This window comes from Fusarium solani (genome assembly GCF_023522795.1).
Source record: "Fusarium solani strain SB1 chromosome Unknown bctg00000007, whole genome shotgun sequence".
Lineage (NCBI taxonomy): Eukaryota > Fungi > Ascomycota > Sordariomycetes > Hypocreales > Nectriaceae > Fusarium > Fusarium solani.
The window spans coordinates 487,494-509,620 of record NW_027072150.1 but is presented as its reverse complement, the minus strand read 5'-3'; the positions used below and the strand labels follow the sequence as shown (position 1 = coordinate 509,620).

At 49.8% G+C, this 22,127-nt stretch overlaps 9 protein-coding genes across 9 annotated transcripts; 5 read left to right on the top strand and 4 right to left on the bottom strand.

Moving 5' to 3' along the window:
- Window positions 1-260: 260 nt before the first annotated feature.
- Window positions 261-1,848, bottom strand: MRS44_010975 (uncharacterized protein; the record flags this gene model as incomplete). The annotated part of the gene is made up of 9 exons (XM_065619550.1): window positions 261-309; window positions 373-455; window positions 511-847; window positions 893-1,102; window positions 1,150-1,190; window positions 1,244-1,310; window positions 1,370-1,564; window positions 1,623-1,654; window positions 1,723-1,848. 9 exons carry the CDS (start codon window positions 1,846-1,848, stop codon window positions 261-263), a joined length of 1,140 nt encoding a protein of 379 aa, XP_065475622.1.
- A 647-nt stretch (window positions 1,849-2,495) lies between these two features.
- MRS44_010974 (uncharacterized protein) lies at window positions 2,496-3,490 on the bottom strand (the record flags this gene model as incomplete). The annotated part of the gene is made up of 2 exons (XM_046280011.2): window positions 2,496-3,347; window positions 3,407-3,490. 2 exons carry the CDS (start codon window positions 3,488-3,490, stop codon window positions 2,496-2,498), a joined length of 936 nt encoding a protein of 311 aa, XP_046135378.2.
- A 467-nt stretch (window positions 3,491-3,957) lies between these two features.
- On the bottom strand, window positions 3,958-4,899 carry MRS44_010973 (uncharacterized protein; the record flags this gene model as incomplete). The annotated part of the gene is made up of 1 exon (XM_065619549.1): window positions 3,958-4,899. One exon carries the CDS (start codon window positions 4,897-4,899, stop codon window positions 3,958-3,960), a length of 942 nt encoding a protein of 313 aa, XP_065475621.1.
- Window positions 4,900-5,513: 614 nt separating this feature from the next.
- Window positions 5,514-5,990, top strand: MRS44_010972 (uncharacterized protein; the record flags this gene model as incomplete). The annotated part of the gene is made up of 1 exon (XM_065619548.1): window positions 5,514-5,990. The coding sequence occupies one exon, from the start codon at window positions 5,514-5,516 to the stop codon at window positions 5,988-5,990; it is 477 nt and encodes a 158-aa protein (XP_065475620.1).
- Window positions 5,991-9,626: 3,636 nt separating this feature from the next.
- MRS44_010971 (uncharacterized protein) lies at window positions 9,627-11,312 on the top strand (the record flags this gene model as incomplete). The annotated part of the gene is made up of 5 exons (XM_065619547.1): window positions 9,627-9,658; window positions 9,705-10,494; window positions 10,552-10,866; window positions 10,926-11,092; window positions 11,144-11,312. The coding sequence occupies 5 exons, from the start codon at window positions 9,627-9,629 to the stop codon at window positions 11,310-11,312; spliced, it is 1,473 nt and encodes a 490-aa protein (XP_065475619.1).
- Window positions 11,313-11,512: 200 nt separating this feature from the next.
- Window positions 11,513-13,968, bottom strand: MRS44_010970 (uncharacterized protein; the record flags this gene model as incomplete). The annotated part of the gene is made up of 6 exons (XM_065619546.1): window positions 11,513-11,517; window positions 11,579-12,495; window positions 12,550-12,704; window positions 12,755-12,850; window positions 12,898-13,691; window positions 13,884-13,968. 6 exons carry the CDS (start codon window positions 13,966-13,968, stop codon window positions 11,513-11,515), a joined length of 2,052 nt encoding a protein of 683 aa, XP_065475618.1.
- A 713-nt stretch (window positions 13,969-14,681) lies between these two features.
- On the top strand, window positions 14,682-16,855 carry MRS44_010969 (uncharacterized protein; the record flags this gene model as incomplete). The annotated part of the gene is made up of 13 exons (XM_065619545.1): window positions 14,682-14,810; window positions 14,865-15,183; window positions 15,230-15,303; window positions 15,356-15,421; window positions 15,480-15,572; window positions 15,630-15,709; window positions 15,758-15,889; window positions 15,949-15,995; window positions 16,045-16,146; window positions 16,203-16,265; window positions 16,323-16,558; window positions 16,623-16,680; window positions 16,731-16,855. The coding sequence occupies 13 exons, from the start codon at window positions 14,682-14,684 to the stop codon at window positions 16,853-16,855; spliced, it is 1,524 nt and encodes a 507-aa protein (XP_065475617.1).
- Window positions 16,856-17,588: 733 nt separating this feature from the next.
- MRS44_010968 (uncharacterized protein) lies at window positions 17,589-18,431 on the top strand (the record flags this gene model as incomplete). Its single annotated transcript, XM_046275819.2, has 4 exons — window positions 17,589-17,673; window positions 17,723-17,929; window positions 17,981-18,277; window positions 18,325-18,431. The coding sequence occupies 4 exons, from the start codon at window positions 17,589-17,591 to the stop codon at window positions 18,429-18,431; spliced, it is 696 nt and encodes a 231-aa protein (XP_046135384.2).
- A 704-nt stretch (window positions 18,432-19,135) lies between these two features.
- On the top strand, window positions 19,136-21,120 carry MRS44_010967 (uncharacterized protein; the record flags this gene model as incomplete). The annotated part of the gene is made up of 6 exons (XM_065619544.1): window positions 19,136-19,178; window positions 19,229-19,464; window positions 19,519-19,884; window positions 19,933-20,353; window positions 20,404-20,732; window positions 20,788-21,120. The coding sequence occupies 6 exons, from the start codon at window positions 19,136-19,138 to the stop codon at window positions 21,118-21,120; spliced, it is 1,728 nt and encodes a 575-aa protein (XP_065475616.1).
- Between the last annotated feature and the right edge of the window lie 1,007 nt (window positions 21,121-22,127).

The window sequence follows — 22,127 nt, the reverse complement described above, 5'->3', positions numbered from 1 at the left end:
GAGTAACCTGATCTGTGCCACAGAATAATATAGTTTGATTCTTTCTATCTATAGTAATGTTCACGCTCCGCCACGTTGAAGAGTTCCTAGACAAGAAGCCGGGGCTTACACAAGGGCCCTCACATCAGTAACACATCAACTCCTTGTTCAATTAGAAATACACAGGTTCACTCTCGGAAGGCTGACCAGTCAGAGTTTATCAGTAAACACACTGAATTGTGTTTACCTCGCACTCCCTTGCGGATGGTGACGTGGAAAGCCTAGACCTCTTCATCTGTAGCCTCGGGCCTTTGGCCATAAACGACAGTACTTCACGACAGTCTCCGTTAACGACTGGACTAGCTGACTAGGTATCAGAGATTGGAAACTTACACTTCAAGATAGGAGTGAAGTTTCGGGTTAGTCAACTCCTTGCGCATATCGGACAAATACAACTGAGCATCTTCGTACTTCCACTAAAGCATCGCCTGTTAGATCTCCTGTTCACCGAGCGGCAGAAAACGCGCTTACCCCCAGCATCTCGGTAAGACCACGGATCGAAAACCCTTCAAGAGCTTGTAACAAGAATTGGCGGTTCCAGGCTCCCCATTGTTTGAGCTGCTTGTCTTTAGGCCACGTTCCGATAGGGACTTTGATTCGGCGCTCTGTGACGTTGATGAAGCCGCCTTCTCTGACCGACTCGGCTGCTTTGTGGTCCCAGAAGAAGGTCTTGCCGGTCATCTCGCCCAGTTTCGTGAAGATCTCGACCCATGTCTTCAATGGTGAGTCAGCTCTGAGGGTGTCGTCGTCTGACTTTGCTGTACCCCATAGTTCGACATGTTCAATCCAGCCACCGGGCTTGACGTGCCTGTTCAAGGTTAGAAAATTAGATCACTGATGAAGAAGCACGAACTTGATAGCTCCCTCGTAGAATTTGGTCCAGTCGGGAATACAGCCCGTCAGGCCGCGGAGATGAACGAAATCGAACTTGTTCTCGGGATAAGTCCAGTCCTGGTTGATATCATCGACTTCGAACCTGCAGTTGGGAGGTACGAAATTGGGCTGAATTGGGGAAAGGTCAACACCAAGAACATCTGCGGAAGGATGCATGTCGGCAAATTCACTGCCTCCCATTAGAACCGACACACATAGGCAAAGTGTGTTACTTACATAGCCCAGACGCCAGTGCCGCATCCAAGGTCCAAAACATTCTAAGCCCTTGTTAGAGGATATGCATCGACAGTTGAAAGCGTGGACGGCTTACCTGTGGCTTATTTCCGATAGGGGCCTCGTATAGTTTGTCATTCATGATGATCCGATACACCTCATGCCTGAGCAACACCACCATCAATCTAGTGCTCAAGAGTATTTTCCCGTAAGTGTGTCTCACATAAGGTCTTCGGCCTCTTGCTGGCGATCATCGTTGGGGGCCCTGGGTCTCACATCAGTGTCCTGGCACTCGGATTTCTGAGCTTCAAAGGCTAACCAGTAAGATCCTTCCTGGTAAGCGTGATAACGCCGTCCGTTTTCCCACTTGTAGTTCAAGATCGAAGATCTTAGGGACTGGGTATCAGTGACTGTAGTCCTGTAAGAGTTCAGCATTTCTCTGTCGCCGTATTCTGTAGCATCTGGTCTCAACTCACGCCAGCGAGTACGAAGTGTCGGAATCGTTATCCTAGATATGATATCCCTGTGGTGAGCACACAAGAGCTCGAAAGAGATCGTTGCGAAGGAAAAACTTACGACTTCGATAGCGCCATTATTCGGCTGTCCTTCGGTTCCCTGAACCAACGCGTCTCCAAGGGGCTCGCTCGTGGTGGGAGACCGCCCCGTTGGCGACTGGGAGTGACGAGACTTTGGGGACGACATGACCTCTATACGCCTGTTGTGGCAGACTTGAAGGATCTTTCCCCGGAATAATAATCTGGCAGATTTAAGAAAAACAAAGCGGAGAACTGAGGGGGAAAGGAAGAATGAGAACACAGACCTCTTTATGCCTCTTGTTGCAGAGCCGAGGAGGGGGGGTTCCACAATGAACCCCCTGTTAATGTCGCAGCAAGCATGCAGAGCAATGAGAATGAGCTGTTGGTCGTGTTACATCATGCAACAGTGCATTGCAGGGTTCATGGAATTGACTGATTGCATGTTCTGAAGATAGAGTCCTCGGATCATATTCTGGGTTGGTCGGCATTGGTTCGGTGGAAGAGGTGACTTTGGCATACGAATAGTAGTTTGCTATAGCTTGCATTCATAACTTTAATCCTCAAAAACTTCAATAACTTTTTAATAATAAAAATCTATTTCAGATGCCAGCAGGAGAGGGGTTATCCTAAAACTGTGAAAAACAAGCCGGCCGGGGTTCAAGACAACCAACATCACCAGTTCACTCTGGACTGAGCCTCAAGATAACATCGATCCTGATTTTATAACAGCCTTCAATACATATTCATGAGCCCTAATACCATTCGTTATATCTTTTAATCCCACTCAACTCTCAAACTTGTTACGCCAGGGGATCAAGCAGGCAGCTCTTGTGGAGCTGGTCGTCCATCAATCTCTGCCACCTCGACCTGCCGACTAAAAGGATTTGGTGATTTCACCGATTGAGCAGGCGTCGAACCCATTCCCGATGCACCTGCAGCAGCCCTCTTTCGTCTGATGAGCCAGATCGCCGCGGCAAGACAGCCGAGCCCTATAACACCCAAGGCTACGCCGACTCCAATACCTGCCTTGGCCCCAGCGCTTAGTCCTCCTCTAGATAAGTATTTATCACTAGCAGGTAGTACCGTATCGGTGGCTTGTTCTTCTTCCGTTGAGGTACTTGAGGCTGTTGAGCTTTCGGTGCTCGTTGAAGCAGTCGTTTCTGACACAGCTCTCGCCGTTGATGCTGAAGCCGCTACCCCAGCTTTCACAGGGTCGGTTGAGGTCGATGTAGCGGTGTCGTCGGTCGACACAACTTCCTCGGTCGGCACAACTTCCTCGGTCGATGCAAGCACCACGGTTGGCCCATCCAGCTCGGTCAACGTAACCTCCTCGGTCGCCATATCCACCTCGATTGACGAAGTCTCCATCACTTCTTTTGCCGTGGCTGATGATTCTACTGCCGGCGCTCCTTGGCCAGCGGGGTTGACAGGTGCATTGGCACCCGCGGTTGTAGAACTCGGCGCTTCTGGACCGATCTTTGCTCCGTCGGCCCTAACATACAGAGGACCATATGAATCTTCAGCTGGAACGACTTCATCCAGTTTACATCCTTTGTTGATGCAGGATGATAGTTCAGCGATGAGCTCTTTTCGCTTACAAGCTGAGCATAAACACGCAACGTCTCCAGAGTCGCATTCGGCCGCCGTGCTTCTGAGGCAATCAATCTAAGCGGAGAGTGAGCTGGGCTGTCAAGAGCGTAGTTCTCTCCTGTTGAGATGCTCACCAAACATCCTGGAATGGCGGATCCTGCCACTTGAATGAAGACAACATCAAGAAAGATGAATCCCAGAGTGTAAATTCTTTTCATGTTGAATGAGGTATTTCCCGGAAAAGATTTGCGTGAGGGGAGAAATGTAACATCAACCCGTCTGAAGACGGAGTTTTAGGTAGACGAGTGCATGCGAGAATCGCCACACACCAAAAGAGTTAGAAAAGACGCCCAAAATCCACAGGGCTCGTTGTTGATCATCGTGACGTCCTTAAAAATAGATTATCAGCCACATATCAAGCTGTTCAGCTGAGCCACCAAGGTCTGGGCCAAACGTTGACTTTAGGTCTCTGAAAAGCACTACCCTCTACTTAGGAAGGGCTTGTAAGTACGGTGGCTATGTAGAGCGGTTAAGATAAAGTGAGGGAGTAGCAAACAATTCAGCTTACCCTCCGCCTCGGCCCAATTACCCTGGTCCGGGCTCCCTATGGACTATGGGCTACGACTTTTTTACTCACTGGATTGGTTCTCCCTCCAATTCCTGGGACTCAGAAACCGGGTGGGTATCATGAAGCCGTGAACAAGTCGCCATTCATGTACTTGAGCCCCGTGTCACATGCAACTGTAATAACAATCTTGCCAGGACCCAGCTCTTGAGCAAGTCGAATAGCTCCAACAACATTCAATCCCGGCGAAGTTCCCACCAATAGACCCTCCTCCTTAGCAAGTCGCAGACACATAGCCCTAGCTTCCTCCTCCTCAATAGCCCAAACATGGTCATACAATTTCTCGTCCAGCAATAGCGGGATAATGCCAATCCCAATGCCCTCGATATGGTGGGTTCCAGACTCTTCTTTGGAAATGCGTGGAGAGGAAGCAGGTTCGAGAACAGCCACTCGACATTCCGACCACTGACCTTTCAGTACAGAGGAGACTCCAATTGCCATACCAGCAGTTCCAACAGCACCGCAAAAGGCATCCACCCCATCGGGGAATTGGTCAACCAGCTCTGAGCCGAGAACCTTGTATCCCTCGAAAGCGTCTCGGTTGTTAAACTGATCAGTCCAATACATCTGAGGATCTTGCGAATGCTCAGTGACCCGGCGGATCATGGACGGAATGAGATCAGCGTGGATTTGTCCAGAAGGACAATGAATGATTTCCACATGGGTCCCTAAAGCACTCATCGTCCGAAGCTTCTCGACAGCAAAGGCATTTGAGGTAACAATGTGACAGTTATACCCCTTGGCTGCACAGACAAAAGCGAGTGAAGAACCTATGCTACTACCGCTCGCTTCAACTACGGTCATGCCTAGTCTGAGCCCGCCACTCCTCTCCGCTTCTTCGATGATGGATTTGGCTATTCGATCTTTATATGGCTCGGTTGGGTTGAAGTACTCGAGCTTGAGATAGACTTCTGCGCACCCTTCGGGGATGACATTCTTGAGACAGACACAAGGGGTGTTGCCGATAGCGTCGAGCACATTGTTAACAACGGGTGGCGCCATAATGCGTCAGGCTGTGGGCAAAATGGAAAGGTGGTAAGAATTTAGCTTCGAGAAGGGCAACATTTCCTTTCGTAGGTACTATTAGTCTTATATAGGAACAAGGCCATGCTGGTAAGAGACTTGATATGGATACATCCATCCGTACCTAAGCGGCTAATCTACATCGAGTTAGTTTTCCGAGCTGCAGCCCCCACAATAGCATCAGTCCTGCTGACATTCGCTGCAAGAGTCACCCCGCAATTCCTTCTTCCATCAAAGACAACATCAGAATGAAGATTCTAGACACGGGGAACAGACTCTCAGACGGTGAGTTCGGGGGTATCACGTAATGGAAGTGCCGGCCATTCGAGCACGCGGGGTTCTTATATAACTCCGCCGAAAGACGGAGGAACTAGTCGAGAATTGGAAAGTTTATGATGCTTATCCAGCCGGTGATTCCAGTTGTGCGCTTGAGCGCATATCTGTTTTTAAAGGGTGAATGTGACCTGTTATGACGTGTTTGACGGAACAATATATATAATCTCCCTGGGAGACCATCAGTTCCAAACCTATCACTGCAATCTCGCCTCAGACACCAACCTTTGATCACTTCATCACTTTCGACCACTCTCACGATGGCATCTGAAACTACTGGATCCTGCCTTTGCGGCGCCTGCACTTACTCCTACACTGGCGAGCCAGCCATGAAAGTAAAACTTGACCCAGATTCCCGTTTACAACCCCCAAAGGTTGCTAATCCTCACAAGGCTCTCTGCTACTGCGGTCCTTGCCGCAGAGTTTCCGGAGGCACCAACACGGTCAACTTTGCCGTTCCCAGCGGCAACTTCACCGTCACAAAGGGCCAGGCCAAGTCTTATCCAGCAGAGCACGAGTATGGAATGACTCTGACCATATTTTTCTGCCCGGATTGCGGAAATACTTTGTGGAAGGAGGCGACCGCTGAGCAGTTCAAGGGGGTGAAACTGGTTCAGGCAGGAACATTGAATGATGCCAAGAATTTGGATACCACGATCGATGCGGAACTTTACGCTCCAGAGAGGGCATCCTTCCTAACCGCTATCGAGAATGCAGCTCAGAAGAAAGACTTTTAGGCTAGCTATTAAGCAGGAGATTGTTTACTCGATTACTTGAATTTGGAATTTGTCACTTCAATATGGTTCCACGAACTCTCTAAAAATAGACCTCGGTGTCTACTGCTTCGCCGAACGCTGATGTATCCAACACAGTGTCGGGTGTCGGTGACCAAAGGGTGAACTCGACAAGTACAATCGGATCAACGATGCTCCGATATTCTCATCTTTGGTTTCGCGGCATCTCACCTCATCTTTCGTCTACAGTCTACCAGTGTCAGTACCATTAACCCAGCAAATATTTGCCATGGTACGATCTGTCAGTCGAAGCCGGGGGTGCAGTAGATGTTTACAGCGTAAAGTCAAGGTAAAATACTACCCTGGATCTTTTTCTGGAATCATAGCATTGACCATTCAAGTGCGATGAACGGCAGCCGGTGTGTTCCCCATGCGGCAGGCTTAAGAAGTCGTGTCCAGGCGTGTACAAGGGGATGTTCCTTGTGCATGCTGCTCGAGGCTCCAAGCACGTCGCGAACCACACAGAAATTGCACCCAATAATAAAGAGGGAAAACTTCCAACTCAGCCATCTGAGCAGCCGTTGTTTGAGCAGTCAATAATTGCCACCTTTATCACTTGCTTCTCAGCATCATCAAAACCGGGGCGTGTCAATACTCAGTCATGGACACAGTACTTGTCCTCTTGGATCACCTGCTCAACTACTGTTTGGTCTGTCCGTGCAGTCATCCTGCTGTTTTACGGACAAAAAACAAATCAAGACAGCCTTTGCAAAGAGGCCGATAGATGTTACGCACGCGCACTTGAAACTCAACAAGGGCGCATCAAACGACAGGTCAAAAAGGCCACAGACACTAGCAATATGCCTGCGGAGTTGCCATCCGAGCAAGACATTAGTGCATCATTAATGCTGATGTACTACGAGCTTTTGAATCCGAGTTTCATCGGAAGTTGGATGATGCATTTCAAAGCGTGCAGTCAACAGTTGGTTTTGAGAGGGCCAGAGAATTGCCAAGATGGACCATGTCATGTCATCTTTGGGTCGTTAAGATTGGTGATGGTGAGTTTTACCTTATTGGCCAAAGATCTTAGGATTAACATTTACTGCAGGCCCACGTATCAACCAGGACTGCTGCTCATACATGCTTCAACACTAAAGACTGGTACACTGTGCCGTTCGCAAGGTCGACAAAAGCAGCAAAAGACATATTAATTGACGTTATTTACGACGTATCCAATCTTGAGGTCACCTCTTCTGCCCAGGATGCGGAAACGGAACGTTTAATACCGAGCCTCGAGGCACTCCTCAACACCGTGGCCTATAGCGAGCAGTTATACGCAGAAGAATCGCGAATGGCGTCTTGGCATTGCTTTCCGTTCCAGCTCGACCGCGGGGAACTCATCCAAGATGAACTCTGGCTCAGCGGAGGAGACTTCTGTTCGACAACACTGCCAGCGGCATTTCATGCTGTACGAACCATGATCTATCATTTGATATTGAAGAGAAGACCCAGCACTGATCTGATGGCTGAGTCCATCGCGAGATGTGCATCGCTCTTAGCCTTTGCGGATACCCTTTTCACACGTAAGCTGCATAACCAGCTTAATACTGGCTCCTGTGTTCAGTTGGTTTTCCCACTGGAGATGGTCTCTTGGTACAGCCCGTGCCCGCATCAAAGACAGAAGGCGAGGGATAATCTCGAGCGGTTGGGCTGGGTGCGGTCAGCTTCCAAATAGAGACGGCTCTGCCTCATATGTTGTGTGTTTCACAGGTAGGCATGACGGTGTCGGCTATTTTGCGTCTTGCATTTCAGCTGAATAGAATCACCCACACCTGGCGTCGAGCTGAACACCCTTAACTTGAATGTGCAAATCTGCGCTTCTCTGCTTGGAGTATGTTACGGATATTCTCGGCATACATCATGTCATTCCAAGGCGCTTGGCATTCCCTGAGCAAATGAGAGTAAATGTTGAAGCCAATGTGCAAAGAGGACACATGTACCTTTGGCGGTAATGGAATGAAGGTGCAGAAAACTTGCTTCCAGCCGAGGAGATGCAAGACTTATAGGCCGAAGACAAGCGGGCCATGAGCTTTCATGAGTACACCAATTTCTATATAAACCTCCATCTCCCCCGGCTTCTTTTCCCGTCTAAGACCAGACTCCAAACTCATACTGTCGAATTATTCTTCTTTCTCAACATCCAAGTTCTTTCACTCACTCCTCCTCTTCACTACGTGCAAAGATAATACACTATGGGATGCAGTGTTTGCGGTTGTTTTAATTGCTACTGCACTGTCTGCAATTCGTCGGGAACATGTCATTGTGGATGCTCCTGCCAGTTAGTGCCACTGCTGACAGACCTTGGTAAACTAAAGATACTTACTTTGAGTGCCTAGGTGAGATAACTTGGATCCTCGTCTCGGTGGTTATAGATTAGATCACCGTGCTGAAGGGGTAGGAATGGGGGGCTAACGGTTATTTGGATCACTGCTACTCTTTTTCCCCTTTTTATTGGGGGTTTTTTATGGGGGCAGTCAGTAGCGTTAGGTATATTTCCACCGTCTGGGTCATGTCAGCTGCTTATGTCTTGCACATTTATCACAGCCCATAAGCTTAACGTGACAAGATTGGCTGTCATTCCTGCGATCCCAATCTCCAAGGGCAGCATAGAACCAGGCCGCAAGGCGGCAAAAATAAACACCAAGAGAGAAAAAAACATACAACAGCGGGTATTCGCTGGTCGTCACCGAACCCAACTACTAATCCGCCCCTTACCGGCTTGACTCTGGGAGAGCAGACGGGATCCCGTATTTTCCAGTAGGTATGGCCGTATGTGTTTGAGCAGGCTTTGATGATGGCTTATCCACCGCAGTGTGTGTGCTGTACTCCATCACTGGATGCTCTTATGTACATGACCTTTGGGCGATCCGGTCAGATCTTATCACCTGTGATGCGCAGTGTCACAATTATAAACGGCAGTTCACGCTCAGCCTAGATGAACGGTTTCCCCCATGCCAAGCACGCCCAGACTATATGTCGCAGTACCTAGCCTTTAAGTGACGATCTTTTGCCTGTACGAGTGTGATATCGCTTGGGTTATCTTGCCGGGTGCTCCATGTTGCGGCACAACAGACTCCCTTGAACCGCCCCATTTGCATCAGATCTTTCCCCTCCACCGAGATCCAGTAATCAGTACAGATACCTGCAGTCTATATCACATTTTCCTCAAGAAACCTCACATCCTCGCATAAAGGAGTGGCTGAGTGGGAGGATTATGCGCTGAATGCTCCACCCTATTGCATGCCGTGCCGGTTAATCATTCCCGCGCCCTATCTCAGAATGCAGGTAACCCCTTATGGCCACTGTGATCGTCGGCAATTGTAAGCAGTCTTATTGCTTGAGCATGGGTCAGGCACTATGCAATCAATGCTTGGCGATAATATCCTTCCCCTCACTTATTCGAATTACTCGTCCTATATGAGAGTGGAGGGTCTCTTTAATTCTTGCTTTACCACTGTTGTCTAAGCACGCAGGTTTTCTTTCGCTGACAGTAGTTCGAGGTTCCAGTGATCATGGCGATACTTGCTGAGTTCATATCCGACAAAGCCGCGACAATGCCTCTCTCTTTCTTCTTCCGGCATGCATCGTAGGCCTGGTGAGTCCGCCATATGGTATGTCGTCTTGGCTAACAGTGATAACTGACTCTTATCTAAAGAGCTTTGTACACTTTCTCTACACTGTCCTCTATCAGCTCTTCTTCAACCCGCTGCGCAAGTTCCCCGGTCCCAAACTCTGGGCCGTGTCAATCATGCCCTACGTGCGAATGCATCTCCAGGGTCAAAGCCACCAAAGGATTCTGGAACTTCACCAGAAGTACGGTCCCATCGTAAGGATCGGGCCCGATTTTCTCTCATTCAATCACCCAGATGCAATGAAAGAAATACGCGGTCACCGCAAGACGGGCACTGGCGAGAATTCGAAGGAGCCGCATGCTGCTACACCAAATGCCGACAACATCATCGGTGCCAATCGCCCTGATCACCAGCGTTTCCGTCGTGCTCTGGCGAATGGCTTCTCTGCCCGGACCATGCAAGAGCAGGAACCCATAATAAAGAGTTATGTCGACTCTTTCATCCGGGTGCTGCACGAGGAGTGCGCAGATGGTAAAGAGCCTCTCAACGTTGAGCAGTGGCTTAACTTCCTCACATTCGACATTGTTGGTGACCTGGCCTTTGGTGAGTCATTCGGTTGTCTAGCAGAGAAGAAGTATAACCCTTGGGTCCGCCACATTTTCAAGGGTATCAAGGACATCGCCTACATGACCAATTTCGGTCGTATCCCATGGCTCGCCAAGATCCTTAAGCTCTTCACCCCGAAGAGCGTGTCCAACAAGTGGGCTGAACACAAGGAGATCTCTTCTGAAAAGGTTCGCAAGAGGTTAGCAATGGAGTATGAGCGACCTGATTTCGTTGACTCCATGGTCAAGAAGACCAAGTCAGCTGGGTCGGTGAGTGCAAACATACAAAGGCAAACGTGTGGAGGGATACTGATTGTTGTGCACCAGGATATCACATTTGACGAATTGGCTTCAAATGCTCAACTCATCGTTCTTGCCGGCTCGGAGACAACAGCTACGTTGCTATCAGCTACAACATATTACCTGACGACGCACCCTGACATCTTGGCCAAGCTCAACAGCGAGGTACGATCTGCATTTACGACAGAGAATGAAATCGATATGATCAGTGTATCGAAGCTACCATACATGCTGGCGATTCTCAACGAGAGCCTGCGGATGTTCCCACCAGTTGTCAACGGTATTCCGCGCCTCATTGGCCCAGGAGGAGACACGATCATCGGCCAATACATTCCTGGAGGAGTAAGAGTGCTTCCGTCTCCACTAATAACCTTACGTCATGTGCTAACATTCATTACCAGACGACGGTGGATATCTGGCACTGGGCTGTCTATCGTAACCCCGACCACTTTGCACAACCAAACGACTTTGTCCCAGACCGTTGGCTCGGAGATGCTCGATTCGATAATGATTTCAAGCAAGCACTACAACCCTTCTCTATCGGTCCACGGGATTGCATCGGAAAGAAGTATGTCGCCTCTTTTTACTTGCTTCATAGACTCTCTAACCCTGCCAATAGTCTCGCTCACGGTGAGATGCGGCTCATTCTAGCCCGGCTGGCGTGGAACTTTGACATTCGGCTTGCAGCTGACAGCTTTGACTGGGAAAGCCGGTGCGAATCGTATTTTCTTTGGCAGAAGGGGCCAGTGAATGTCTACTTGACACCCAGAGTATCGAGGTGCAATTAGCCCTGCTTAACCAACACTTGGGAATCTACCATCGCGTGGGAATGTGCATGCAGTATTCTCTCCAAATTGCCCTATCTTGCTTCGCTGTAATTATCAATCTTTGTCCTTGAGGAGTAACAGCAATCCTGCCATTTCCAACACACTGCGACTCTTGTAATAATACCTGAGTAGCCACGCTTCATATGCGCTGAGGAGCTCATCTAACCTACATGCACACACCATAGTCCCCTGTATAATTCCCCTTCCTCCATAATGCAACCACTCACGAAACTCATCCCCTCGCTGAGGTCTAAATAGGTCCAACGGCTCGGTACGTGTCGATACCGCCGGCTGCATGATCGACCCCATGGAACACGAGTCGCAGACCTGGACGGAGCGCGCGTACGCCCAGACTATGAGTCCGGCTTTGTATAGGGCCAGAGGGGCGATGAAGTCGATGCGCCAGGAGGTCAGAGAACTTCCTCTCGTCTCCATGCTGTCCGATGTCTCTTGGAGTAGCTTGAGGACTTGTGCTGAGTGCCATATGGCTAGCCGGGCATCTGAAGTTCTCACCCACTCCAAGATGCGGGATTCGAGTTGTCTCCTGTAGGGACCTGAGTACTGCTTGTGGTATCGGTCCATGGCGAGGTCCTGTATAGCTTCAAGGTTTGCTCGAAGAGACATCTGGGAAAAGTGATATAGCGCCGGGGTACAGTTTTCTAACAACTCCCTGTGCTTCTCGGATGATAGGGGTGATCCAATTGAACGGTCTCTCAGACATTCGCTCCAGGTTGTCAACATGGCCGACCAATACTCGATAGGCCGTGATGATGCTGGGGCAGAAATAATGCCGGGTCCCTCAGAAGATTGCAACGCCTGCAGACGAGGCCTGTGCCTCTTGATGTCTCGCCAGAGCCATGTCTGCATAGCGCAGATGCCGTAGACAAAGTCATCCTCGAGGAGCGGAGGCAGCGTGTCCCGTCCTTCGCAATCCATGGCGGTATCCATCAGCGTCATGAAGAGCATAGCTGCTCGCTTTTTGGACTCAATCTCTTTGATCTCGTGCCACTCTTCGACCGTTGTGGCTTCCCAGAGCCTCTCAGAACAGGGTGTCGCGAGGCACAATTCTTCGTATCTCAAGACTGGATAGTGTCCTTGCAAGAAATAAAAGTAATTATCCAGTCGAAATGTGTAAAAGGCCAACCTAAAAAAGGGATATTTAGTTAACTGTAGGGTTCCACAATGTGCTGCCTCTTACCTCTTGAACTTTTCGCGGATCAACCAACTTGTTGGAATCGTGTCTTCGGTGTCGTCCTGGACAAAGATCTGTTGCTCTTGGAAGAGACTGGCGCCACGAAAGATTGCGATCATCATGCAGTAACGAGGGTAAGCCTTCTTGAATCTCATATCATCCTGTCCCTATCAGCATTACCTAGCATTAGACTGGGGTGGTACAGTCTTACTAAATATTCAAGGGTAAAGATCACATTGAGGAGCAACGCTTGATAGGCTTGTATAGCGCTCTCAGACACAGTCGCGGGCCATGTCGAGACCTGGGACTGCATCATGTTAGTCGCCAGTCTTCGACCAAGGAGTATGTACGCACGAGAGCTTTGCTCAATCTGAGTACGAGAGACTCGCTCCAAAGCTCGGAAGCTTCCAACGAGGGAGTAATGCCATACTCCCATGCCCCTATCATTGACATCATGGAGAGTAGATCGGGGATTGCTATGGATGGGTTAAATGTGCTCTGGTGGATAATTGGCCACCGGGGATGGAATCTCTCAAAGTAATAGTCCAACCACGGCTGAGCAGCGAAGTCTTCTGCGGGGGGCAGAGTGATTGGGAGTGATTGATTGGCTTCAAAGGTCTGCTTGCAGCGGTAGCCCGAATCTTCAAGGGGGTGGCGGACACTGAATTCGGGTGCTTCCAAAGCATCTAGTTGCTCCAAGATTCCGTTTCTCAAGACGTTGGTTTCCGGGGCTTGCAGCTCGCCGGGTCCGGACGACGCAGCCGTTGAGAGCGCCCGGCTTAGACGGGAAGAGTCACTCTCTATGGTTTCTGGAGCGCCCTGACGTGCGGCGTGATATCCAGCAATTAAAGATGAGACCGGAGTGGCCGGGTGCGCTGCCCAAGGATCGCAGGAGTCCAATGCCAACTGCAGAGCCGTGTCCGGGCTCAGTATTGAAGGAGGTAGCTCACGCTCGTGCGAAACGTCGGGGATGTCTTGACCGGTGGACTCTTGCGATTGACTTCTCAGCTCCCTAATAATAATACTTCTGTGTAGTGATGAGCTCCCTTGTGTTTCCCCGTCCTCGATCGCATTCCGTTGCCAGTCCACGGACGTCTCATTCTGGGATGTGGACGGGGACAAGGCCATGAGGTGATTGTCTTGCCTTCCTAGATAAGATGTCAACATGATTTTCAACTGAGTAAGTCGCAAATGTGCTGGGGGAACCACCTTTGTCCCCAGATAAGCTTCTAGGCTGCTTGAGGGTGTCATGTTGTTGGGCGACATGGCGTTTCAGGACGTCTCTGTCATTGCAAGTCGTCAGCTATTATCTCATGCACAATAGGCACCAAGAGACTCACTGTCGGCTGTAGCATTTGTGGCATCTGGGACATTCGTAAGGCTTCTGGGAATCGTGAGATCGCATATGACGCAGAAGATGCTCATTGCGACGGTACGCTCGGCGACAGCCCGGGACGGCGCATTGATACCGCTTCAGAGATGAACGAGAGCCAAAAGCATGTAGATGCGGGCCCTCGGCGGGCTGTGCATGTGGGAGAGGCATTGGCATCGGATGATTGAGAATGCGGAAGACAATGGTGAGCTGGAAGACGAAGGGGGATGTGGGTTGAATCTTGACATGTTTGGACTAGAGACATTGGCCAATCGGGCTTAAGGGAATAGCATTGACGAAAATGCGGGGGAGAAGGAGGAGTTCCCCAGGTGCATCGGCAGATGAAAGAAGATGTGATGCAGATATCAAGCATTGAATAGGTGAGAATAAGAAGAAGAATAACGACGATTAGACAGTGTAACAACTGCCGATAATCATGCCCAGATAAGAATACTTCTGCACAACTATAACAAGCAATAGAAACACAATATCCCTTTCTCGCCCCAAGAGCCTAGCCTCCTTTGACGCCTCCCCCACATAAAGGATCCGATCCCATCGCCGCTACCCCACATGACAGGCACTCAACCCACATACACTCCCAAAGGTACTTGGCTCGGGACGTTGAACATGACGCAAAGAAACATTGAATGACCATGTAGATAGCTATATAAATCGGCATGTGTCCCCGAAGACGGCGAGTAGAATCATCACCATCATCCATCCGTCCTTACCTCCTCTCCTCTTAGTCGAGTCACCAATCGCCACAATGGTCAAGGCCCACGCCATCTACAACGACTTCGCTGCCGCCTCTCGCCCCTTCAGAGCTGAGGTAGGCATCGAGGATGTTGAGGTCGAAGGCACCATACCAAAAGAGCTCAACGGCACCTTCTACAGGGTTTGTCCCATCTCCCTCTACCCAAGACTTCAATTCCTGACCTTCAGCGACTAGGTTATGCAAGACCCCTACTACGAGAGGGATTACTACCTAGGCGGCTCCAAGACCGTTGCCTTTGATGGAGACGGCAACATTAGCGCCTTTCGAATCAAGGCCGGAAAAGTCTCGTTTCAGCAAAAGTATGTCATGACGGAACGTCTTGTGGCTGAGCGAAAGGCCGGACGCGCTCTCTTCGGCATGTTCTCCAGTCCCTTCTCCCATCACCCTTGCGTCCGCGCAGTCCTGGACTCGACCGCCAACACAAACGTTATCCTGCATGCCAACAAGCTCCTGGCACTTTCCGAGTTCGGGCCTGCCTACGAGCTTGACCCAAGTGAGTCTCCCGGTTGTCTCTCGTCTTACGCTGCTGACGAGGTTAGACTCTCTTCGTACTGTTGGCCACGATGCCTTTGAAGGTGTGGACCCGAGGAAGCCGTTCACTGCCCATCCGCATGTGAGTGATACTGAGAACCGACCATAGATGGTTCCAAACTGACTCGAGGCAGGTTGATCCCAAGACTGGCGATCTTGTTGCATTTGGCTACCAGCTGAATGGCCTTGGCAGTCCTCAGGTAAGAATCAGACGAACATCTGTATTGTTTGAATGTTTCTGATCTCGCCGTGGCCCAGATTTCCGTCTATGTTATCAACAAACACGGCAAGACAACTCTGAAGCGTGACTTTGAGTTTCCAGGTGGCGGCATCATTCACGACTGCGCCGTGGTAAGTCTTCCAGTGCGCTTCACATGTACAGGTTCCACTAAGGATGTACAATTTTAGACTGAAAACTACGTGGTCTTGATGCGCATGCCCTTCATGGTCGACTACAAAGACCATGAGAAGCCTGGGAAACATCAGTGGTATGTGAGCCTCCACGACACACCGCTGCTATGCTAATGTTTCACGAGGTACTACGATGAGGAGTGCCCGGCGTGGTTTGGTGTCATTCCACGCAACGAGAGTGCCCCCGTTCGATGGTTCAAGTACAAGAACTGCATGTCTATCCACACCGGCGCCAGCTGGGAGGAAGACGGAAAGATGTATGCAGCAGCCCCCAATTGAAACCGTGAACTGATATTGACCCTGTATCTGCGTCTAGCTACTTTGATTCCTCCGTGGCTTCTCACAATGCCTTTTCGTTCCTTCGTAAGATCAAAATATCCAGCCTGTTTAGCATCGTGCTAACAACGTGCAGCATCGCGACATGAAGAGAACCCAAAGCCGAGCGATGTGACCGTCAACTATGTCAAATGGTGCATTGATCCTTCTAGTGAGTCCGATATCATGCCGGACCCAGGTTAGAACTCAGTGCAGACTCCGACACCCTCCAATGCAGGCTAACTGTTCCCATAGAAATCCTTCTCAGCGACCCGTGCGAGTTTCCTCGGATTGACGAGAGATTCCTCGGCCAAAAGAGTAAGTCTGCATGCTCCAATTTGTCCACCTCTTCAACTGACATGACACCAATCACAGCTCGATACACGTACATGGACTGCTTCAAGCCCGACGGCGACAACACAGCACAGCTATATCAAGGCCTCAACACTCTGGCACGTCTCGACTACAAGACTGGAAAAGTCGAGTACTTTTCCCCAGGGCCGAGCTGCTTAGTCCAGGAGCCTTGCTTCAGCCCTCGTTATCCCGATGCGGAAGAGGGCGATGGCTTCCTCATCACCATGATTGATAATCAGCGGCTGAACCGAAATGAGGTGGAACGTTGCTCCCAAAAACTCCCTCATGTGTCCCATCTTACTCACCCCTCGTCTGTTGCAGATCATCCAAGATACGGAAGACTTTCAATCGGTCGTTGCCAAGATTATCCTTCCATTTCGTAAGTGCATCATCAAGATAGAACTTGTTCCATATACTAAGCCAACGTAGGACTCCGGTCCGCCGTTCACGGCAATTGGGTCGATGCTGAGCGGATCCCTGAGACGGACCCTGTTGAGATTCAGCGAATTCCTGATATTTATCCGAACGTCCCGACTATCAAGGTAGATGCCTAGACTTTTCAGGCTATGAAGGCGTTATCTTGACTTTGTGTTGGTTTTTAAAGATTTATGCCGATAGTCGAGGTGAATTTTCAGATCCTATTTTCTACTATTTTTCTTACTAGAGTTGTGAAATCCACACACTGTCGACAAACCCGATTCGCCTGGTTGGCGACGCTTCCTGTGATGTCACGGAGAACAAAACCAGGTCCGGCAAACGCTGACCAAGTCACCGCCTGGCAAATTCCAATGTCTGTGGGCGAAAAGGGGAGAATCTTACCGGATTTTGTCCTTGAAACACACCCTGGCGTACAAAAGCCCGGCAGAGTCGCACTCGTCATGTCCGGCTCTTGTCCGACAATGCGTCAGCATTAGAAAGTCGTAATCACCTGCCTCATCATTGGTCCGAGGCCCCTGGGCTACCCCTGTATCCGTGTCGGCAACGGCCGGTCAAGTCTCTTAGGAGCAATAATCTCCGACGATCTACGGCTCGGCCGACTTTTCTGGAACTCGTCCGTGTGCCTCGGCATTTCACGCTAGAAAAAACCATATTTTGTGGGAGAATATGTGAGTTCATGGTACGGACGTTCGCCTTATGCGGAAGTTGTAACGGCTTTACTATAATTAGGTATTAAGGAGTTTGTCATGCCGAGGCTTGTGTGTCGTGAGAAATAGATAAAGTCAGTCCACAGTTCCTAGTGCTGAATGAATGCGTTCATCACTGTCTATGTTCTTCAGCCAAGTCATCATGTTGTATCACGTCCCACTTCTCTTGTCAGCTGCTGCTGCTGTGAGCGCCAGCAATGAGTGGAAGGCCCCCGGCCCTTATGACCGTACGTGTCCACCTCCAAGAGATGAAGATGTCTACTAACACCGAAACAGGTAGAAGCCCTTGCCCTATGGTCAACGCGGTGGCAAACCATGGATATCTTCCTCGCGACGGACTCAACATCTCCTTGGCTGACTTGATTGTCGCCTTCACCGATGCCGTCAACCTGGACCCTGCTGCTACTACGCTGGTGGGACAGAAGGCACTGACCACCGGAGACAACGTCACTTTTGACTTGGACAACCTGAACAAGCATGGCGGTGAGTAAAATGCGATGCAAAGTCCATGAATTATAGCACTGACCACATCAGTCATCGAGCACGACGGCAGCCTGAGCCGGAACGACCTCTTCTTCGGCGACAACCACAGCTTCAACCAGGCCATCTGGGACTCCGTCGCATCTCACTTCACCGAACCTACCATCTCCATTCAGACAGCCGCGACTGCCAGGAAGCAGCGTCTTCAAGCCGCCGCCGCAGCCAACTCCGAGTTTACTCTCACCGCCGATGGTACCCGGTTCAGCTTCATCGAGTCTGCCCTCTACTTGTCCATTTTCGGAGACGTCAACGAGGGCAATGCCGTCACTGATTGGGTCAAGGTGTTGTTCGGTAAGTCATTTCATTCGTCTTGTTAAACACCCACTAACAAGATTTAGAACAAGAGCGTTTGCCTTTTGAGGAAGGTTTCAAGAGGTCGGAAGATCCCGTCACTGCAGCTGGCATCTTGGGTCTGGTTAGCAAGATTGCTGCGGCAAGCGCATAGAATAGTAATGCTTGATGTTTGTTCAGCGCTGCTATCAGCTTAGGCTATTTTCCACGATCATCAAAGTCATGTGTACGTGATTTGGCGAAATCACGCGATAATACCCAACGTCCGGTAGCACAAGGACAGTCTGAACGGAGAGATGTCCATGATCCTAAAAGGCGCAATTCTATGATGTTAAGAATTCTTGGATTAATTATGAGATAGCATTACGTTTAGTAGTGTTGAGCCGCTTGAGAAATTTCGACTAATTCCATTCCCCTTGAGCAAGGTAGATATTCCTAGCGAACCTTTGAGTCTGTCATCTCCAGGGTAGCAACACCTATTCAATGACGAATCTACATGCCATCAATACAAGGTAACATTAATGCATATCCAAGGTCTCGTGACCAATCTCTCCTCGATCAGCACTTCTGCATCGACGCGAACCAGTCGGAGGCCAAACGGAGGCTGTAAACCCCGCAATCGATGTCTAGGAACGGCGAGATAGAAATTGTGCACGCTATTGACAATGACCCCCACGGATCGCCAAGTCTCAATTGTCTCATTGCATCGGTTGGGCTGCGGGGTCGGCTCGGGACGAGAAAAGGCCGCAAGATCATAGATTGATAACGAAGTCTGCATCTTGACACCTCCACACCCGCTTTGATCTTATCTTTGCCCTATAGTCAGTTTGTGTCAACCGTTCGTCTAGGCACTTCACGATGGTCTTTACACCACCGCCATGGGTTCCAGAGTTACCCATACGTATTTATTCCTATGCCCTCATTGCGGGCACTTTACTAACCAAAAGCCAGAACCGCCAGACTCCATCTCCGTCGCCAAGTTCATGAGCACGGAAGAGTATGGGCGCTGCGCCATTACAAAGTCACGAAACCCGTATACTTGCGGGCTTACAGGTAAAACACGCGATGCCTTTGAAGTAATCGCGCGCGAAGATTACCTCGCTCGAGGCATCGGTCAAGCACTCAAGTTCGATCCTCAACGTGGTTCGGAATGGGACAAAGTAGTTGGCGTATATTCATTCAATACGGTCCGTCCAATTATCTCAAAATCGATGTATTGCTTCACTGACGTTGTCCTTCAGATTGACTATATCCCTCTCACCCACTCGATCCATCGGCTCAATGGTGTGGTCAGCCTCTCCAGTGCTGCACTGTCCTCATCAGAACTTGAAGATCAGCTCCGATTATCTAAAGCCAAGGCCATCTTCACTTGCCAGCCGTTATTAGAGGCAGCTTTCAAGGCAACAGCTGCCGTTGGGATCCCCAATGATCATATTTTCTTGCTTCCGATGCCGGACGTTGAGACGAACCCGACATTTCGGACGATTGAGGATCTAATTGAGGTTGGCAAAAAACTACCTGATCTACCGTCCCTCAACTGGTCTCAAGGACAAGCTGCTCGGCAAGCTGCTTATTTGTGCTATTCCAGCGGCACGTCCGGCCTACCGGTAAGCCAGCCGCCAGGCCGTTGCTGAAGTGACACTAACATGGACTAGAAACCTGTCATGATCTCGCATTACAACATCATTGCTGGTGTTCTTCAAACTCACACCTTCGACTCCGTCGCCCGCAAGGCTTTCGGTGTCGAGAATCAAGCCATGCTTGGCCTGTTGCCCTTCAGTCATGTGTTTGGTCTCATGCTCATTACCCACCTGGGCACTTTTCGCGGCGATGAAATCATTGTGCTACCACGGTACACACTCTTGACATTCCTGAAGGCAGTAAGCCAGTACAGGATTCGTCAACTCAGCATCGTACCGCCAATTGTCATTGAAATGCTGAGCAGGCAGGATGTGTGCAGACAGTATGACCTAGAAAGTGTCGAGTTTCTATACACTGGTGCAGCACCACTTGGAAAAGAAACGGTTGATGACTTGCTGAGAATTTATCCCAAGTGGCGGCTCGGTCAAGGATTTGGTGAGCAGAGAAATCCCTTAAGACGTAATGTCGTCGCTAACGGCTATCAGGAATGACCGAGACTGCCACCGTTTTTATACAGTCCAGTGAGCACGACACCTTTGTGGGATCAACTGGCTCCCTAGTACCAGGTGCCAAAGCCAGGATCGTTGATGTTGACGGCAATGAAATCATCGACTATGAAACTCCAGGGGAACTCCTTATTCAGAGCCACTCTGTTTCCTTGGGCTACTTTAACAATCCAAAAGCAACATCAGAGACGTTCTTCACCGACAGGGATGGCCGCTGGATTCGGACTGGTGACGAGGTGCTTGTGCGAAAGGCTCCTTCTGGGAATGAACACTTTGTTGTCGTTGACCGAGTAAAGGAGCTTATCAAAGTCAAGGTCCTCAAGTAACATCTTTAATCTTAGAATCCCGCTAACTCGATGATAGGGTCATCAAGTTGCACCTGCGGAACTGGAAGCTCACCTCCTCACCCATCCTCACGTCGACGACTGTGCAGTCATTCAGGTTCCAGACCCAAGAGCTGGGGAAGCCCCTAAGGCCTACGTCGTCAAGTCATCTGGCGCGAAGCGGGAGTCTGAAGATAACGTCACGAAAGATATCCATAGACACGTCGAGGAGCACAAAGCCAGATACAAGTGGCTAAAGGGAGGTGTCGAGTTCATCGACGCCATTCCAAAGAGTCCGACCGGAAAGATTTTGAGGAGGAAGCTGAGGGAGAAGGAGAGGCAAGAAAGGGTTGCCAAGGGGGCAAAGCTTTGAGGCTATTTTACATACGCTGTTCTTGTTCAAGCAAGCCCGTTTTGGTTTACAGTCAATGTTTACAAACCTATTACACTTCGCTCCAACTGCTCAATTGTGCCATTATGGGGAAAATCGTGACATGAAGCAGCTATTCCAGCTTTTCTTTCAGAATTAAATCGTGATACAGCCCCGATATATAAGCTTGCAAGGTCTGGCATTAAGCGGCTAGGGGCATGCTTGCTAACAGGCGGCAGGCCAAGATCGAGCCAGTTCCGTAAGTGCTGTTCCGTTTCACGGGCCCGGCACCACAGCGGTGTACACATCTTCATAGACCAAGAGGCAAATAATGACACAGTGGCGCCTAGATTGCATGATGATGATTTTCTACGGATGAGTAATCTTACTCCCAAGCCTTGAGACTGCTCCTCTGTGAGACGCCACGCTTTCAGCACCATGCACACCACAAACTCAGGACATAACCGCATCATCCTGTCACGAACAGTGCTGAGTAGCCTCAAGAGCTCTTCGAATTTCCTCTTTGATGAAGAAAGGGCATGTCGTAGCATCTCAGTTGATGTGTCCGAAAACACCAAAAAAATGATCTCAAGCCGGAACAACTAAACTGGCAAAAATAGAGGTTTGCCGTCAGCAAGACTCGAACTTGCGTTTTCAGTGTCTCGATGGACCACAAACTGATGTACTAACCCCTATACGATGACGGCTTGTCTTTGTTTGTTGAATGAGTAGGGTGTAAAAGGAGGCTATATACTTAATTGCCAGGCTTGATGTCGAAGGCCATGTTGACAAATAATGAGGGATAGACTATCAAGTTTCATCCCCAGAGGCCACTCCGTATCTGCTCGTTCGACTAAACTTATAATATTTCTACAATAATCTTTACTGTATCTAGGTAGGTAGGTATGTTCTTGAGCAAAGCTGGGCCATCGCATGACCCCCGCCCCCTCCGGCGCGGTCGACGGTTAGACCGTGTCGCGGCATGATTGCTCCTCCTTCAGTTGAGGACA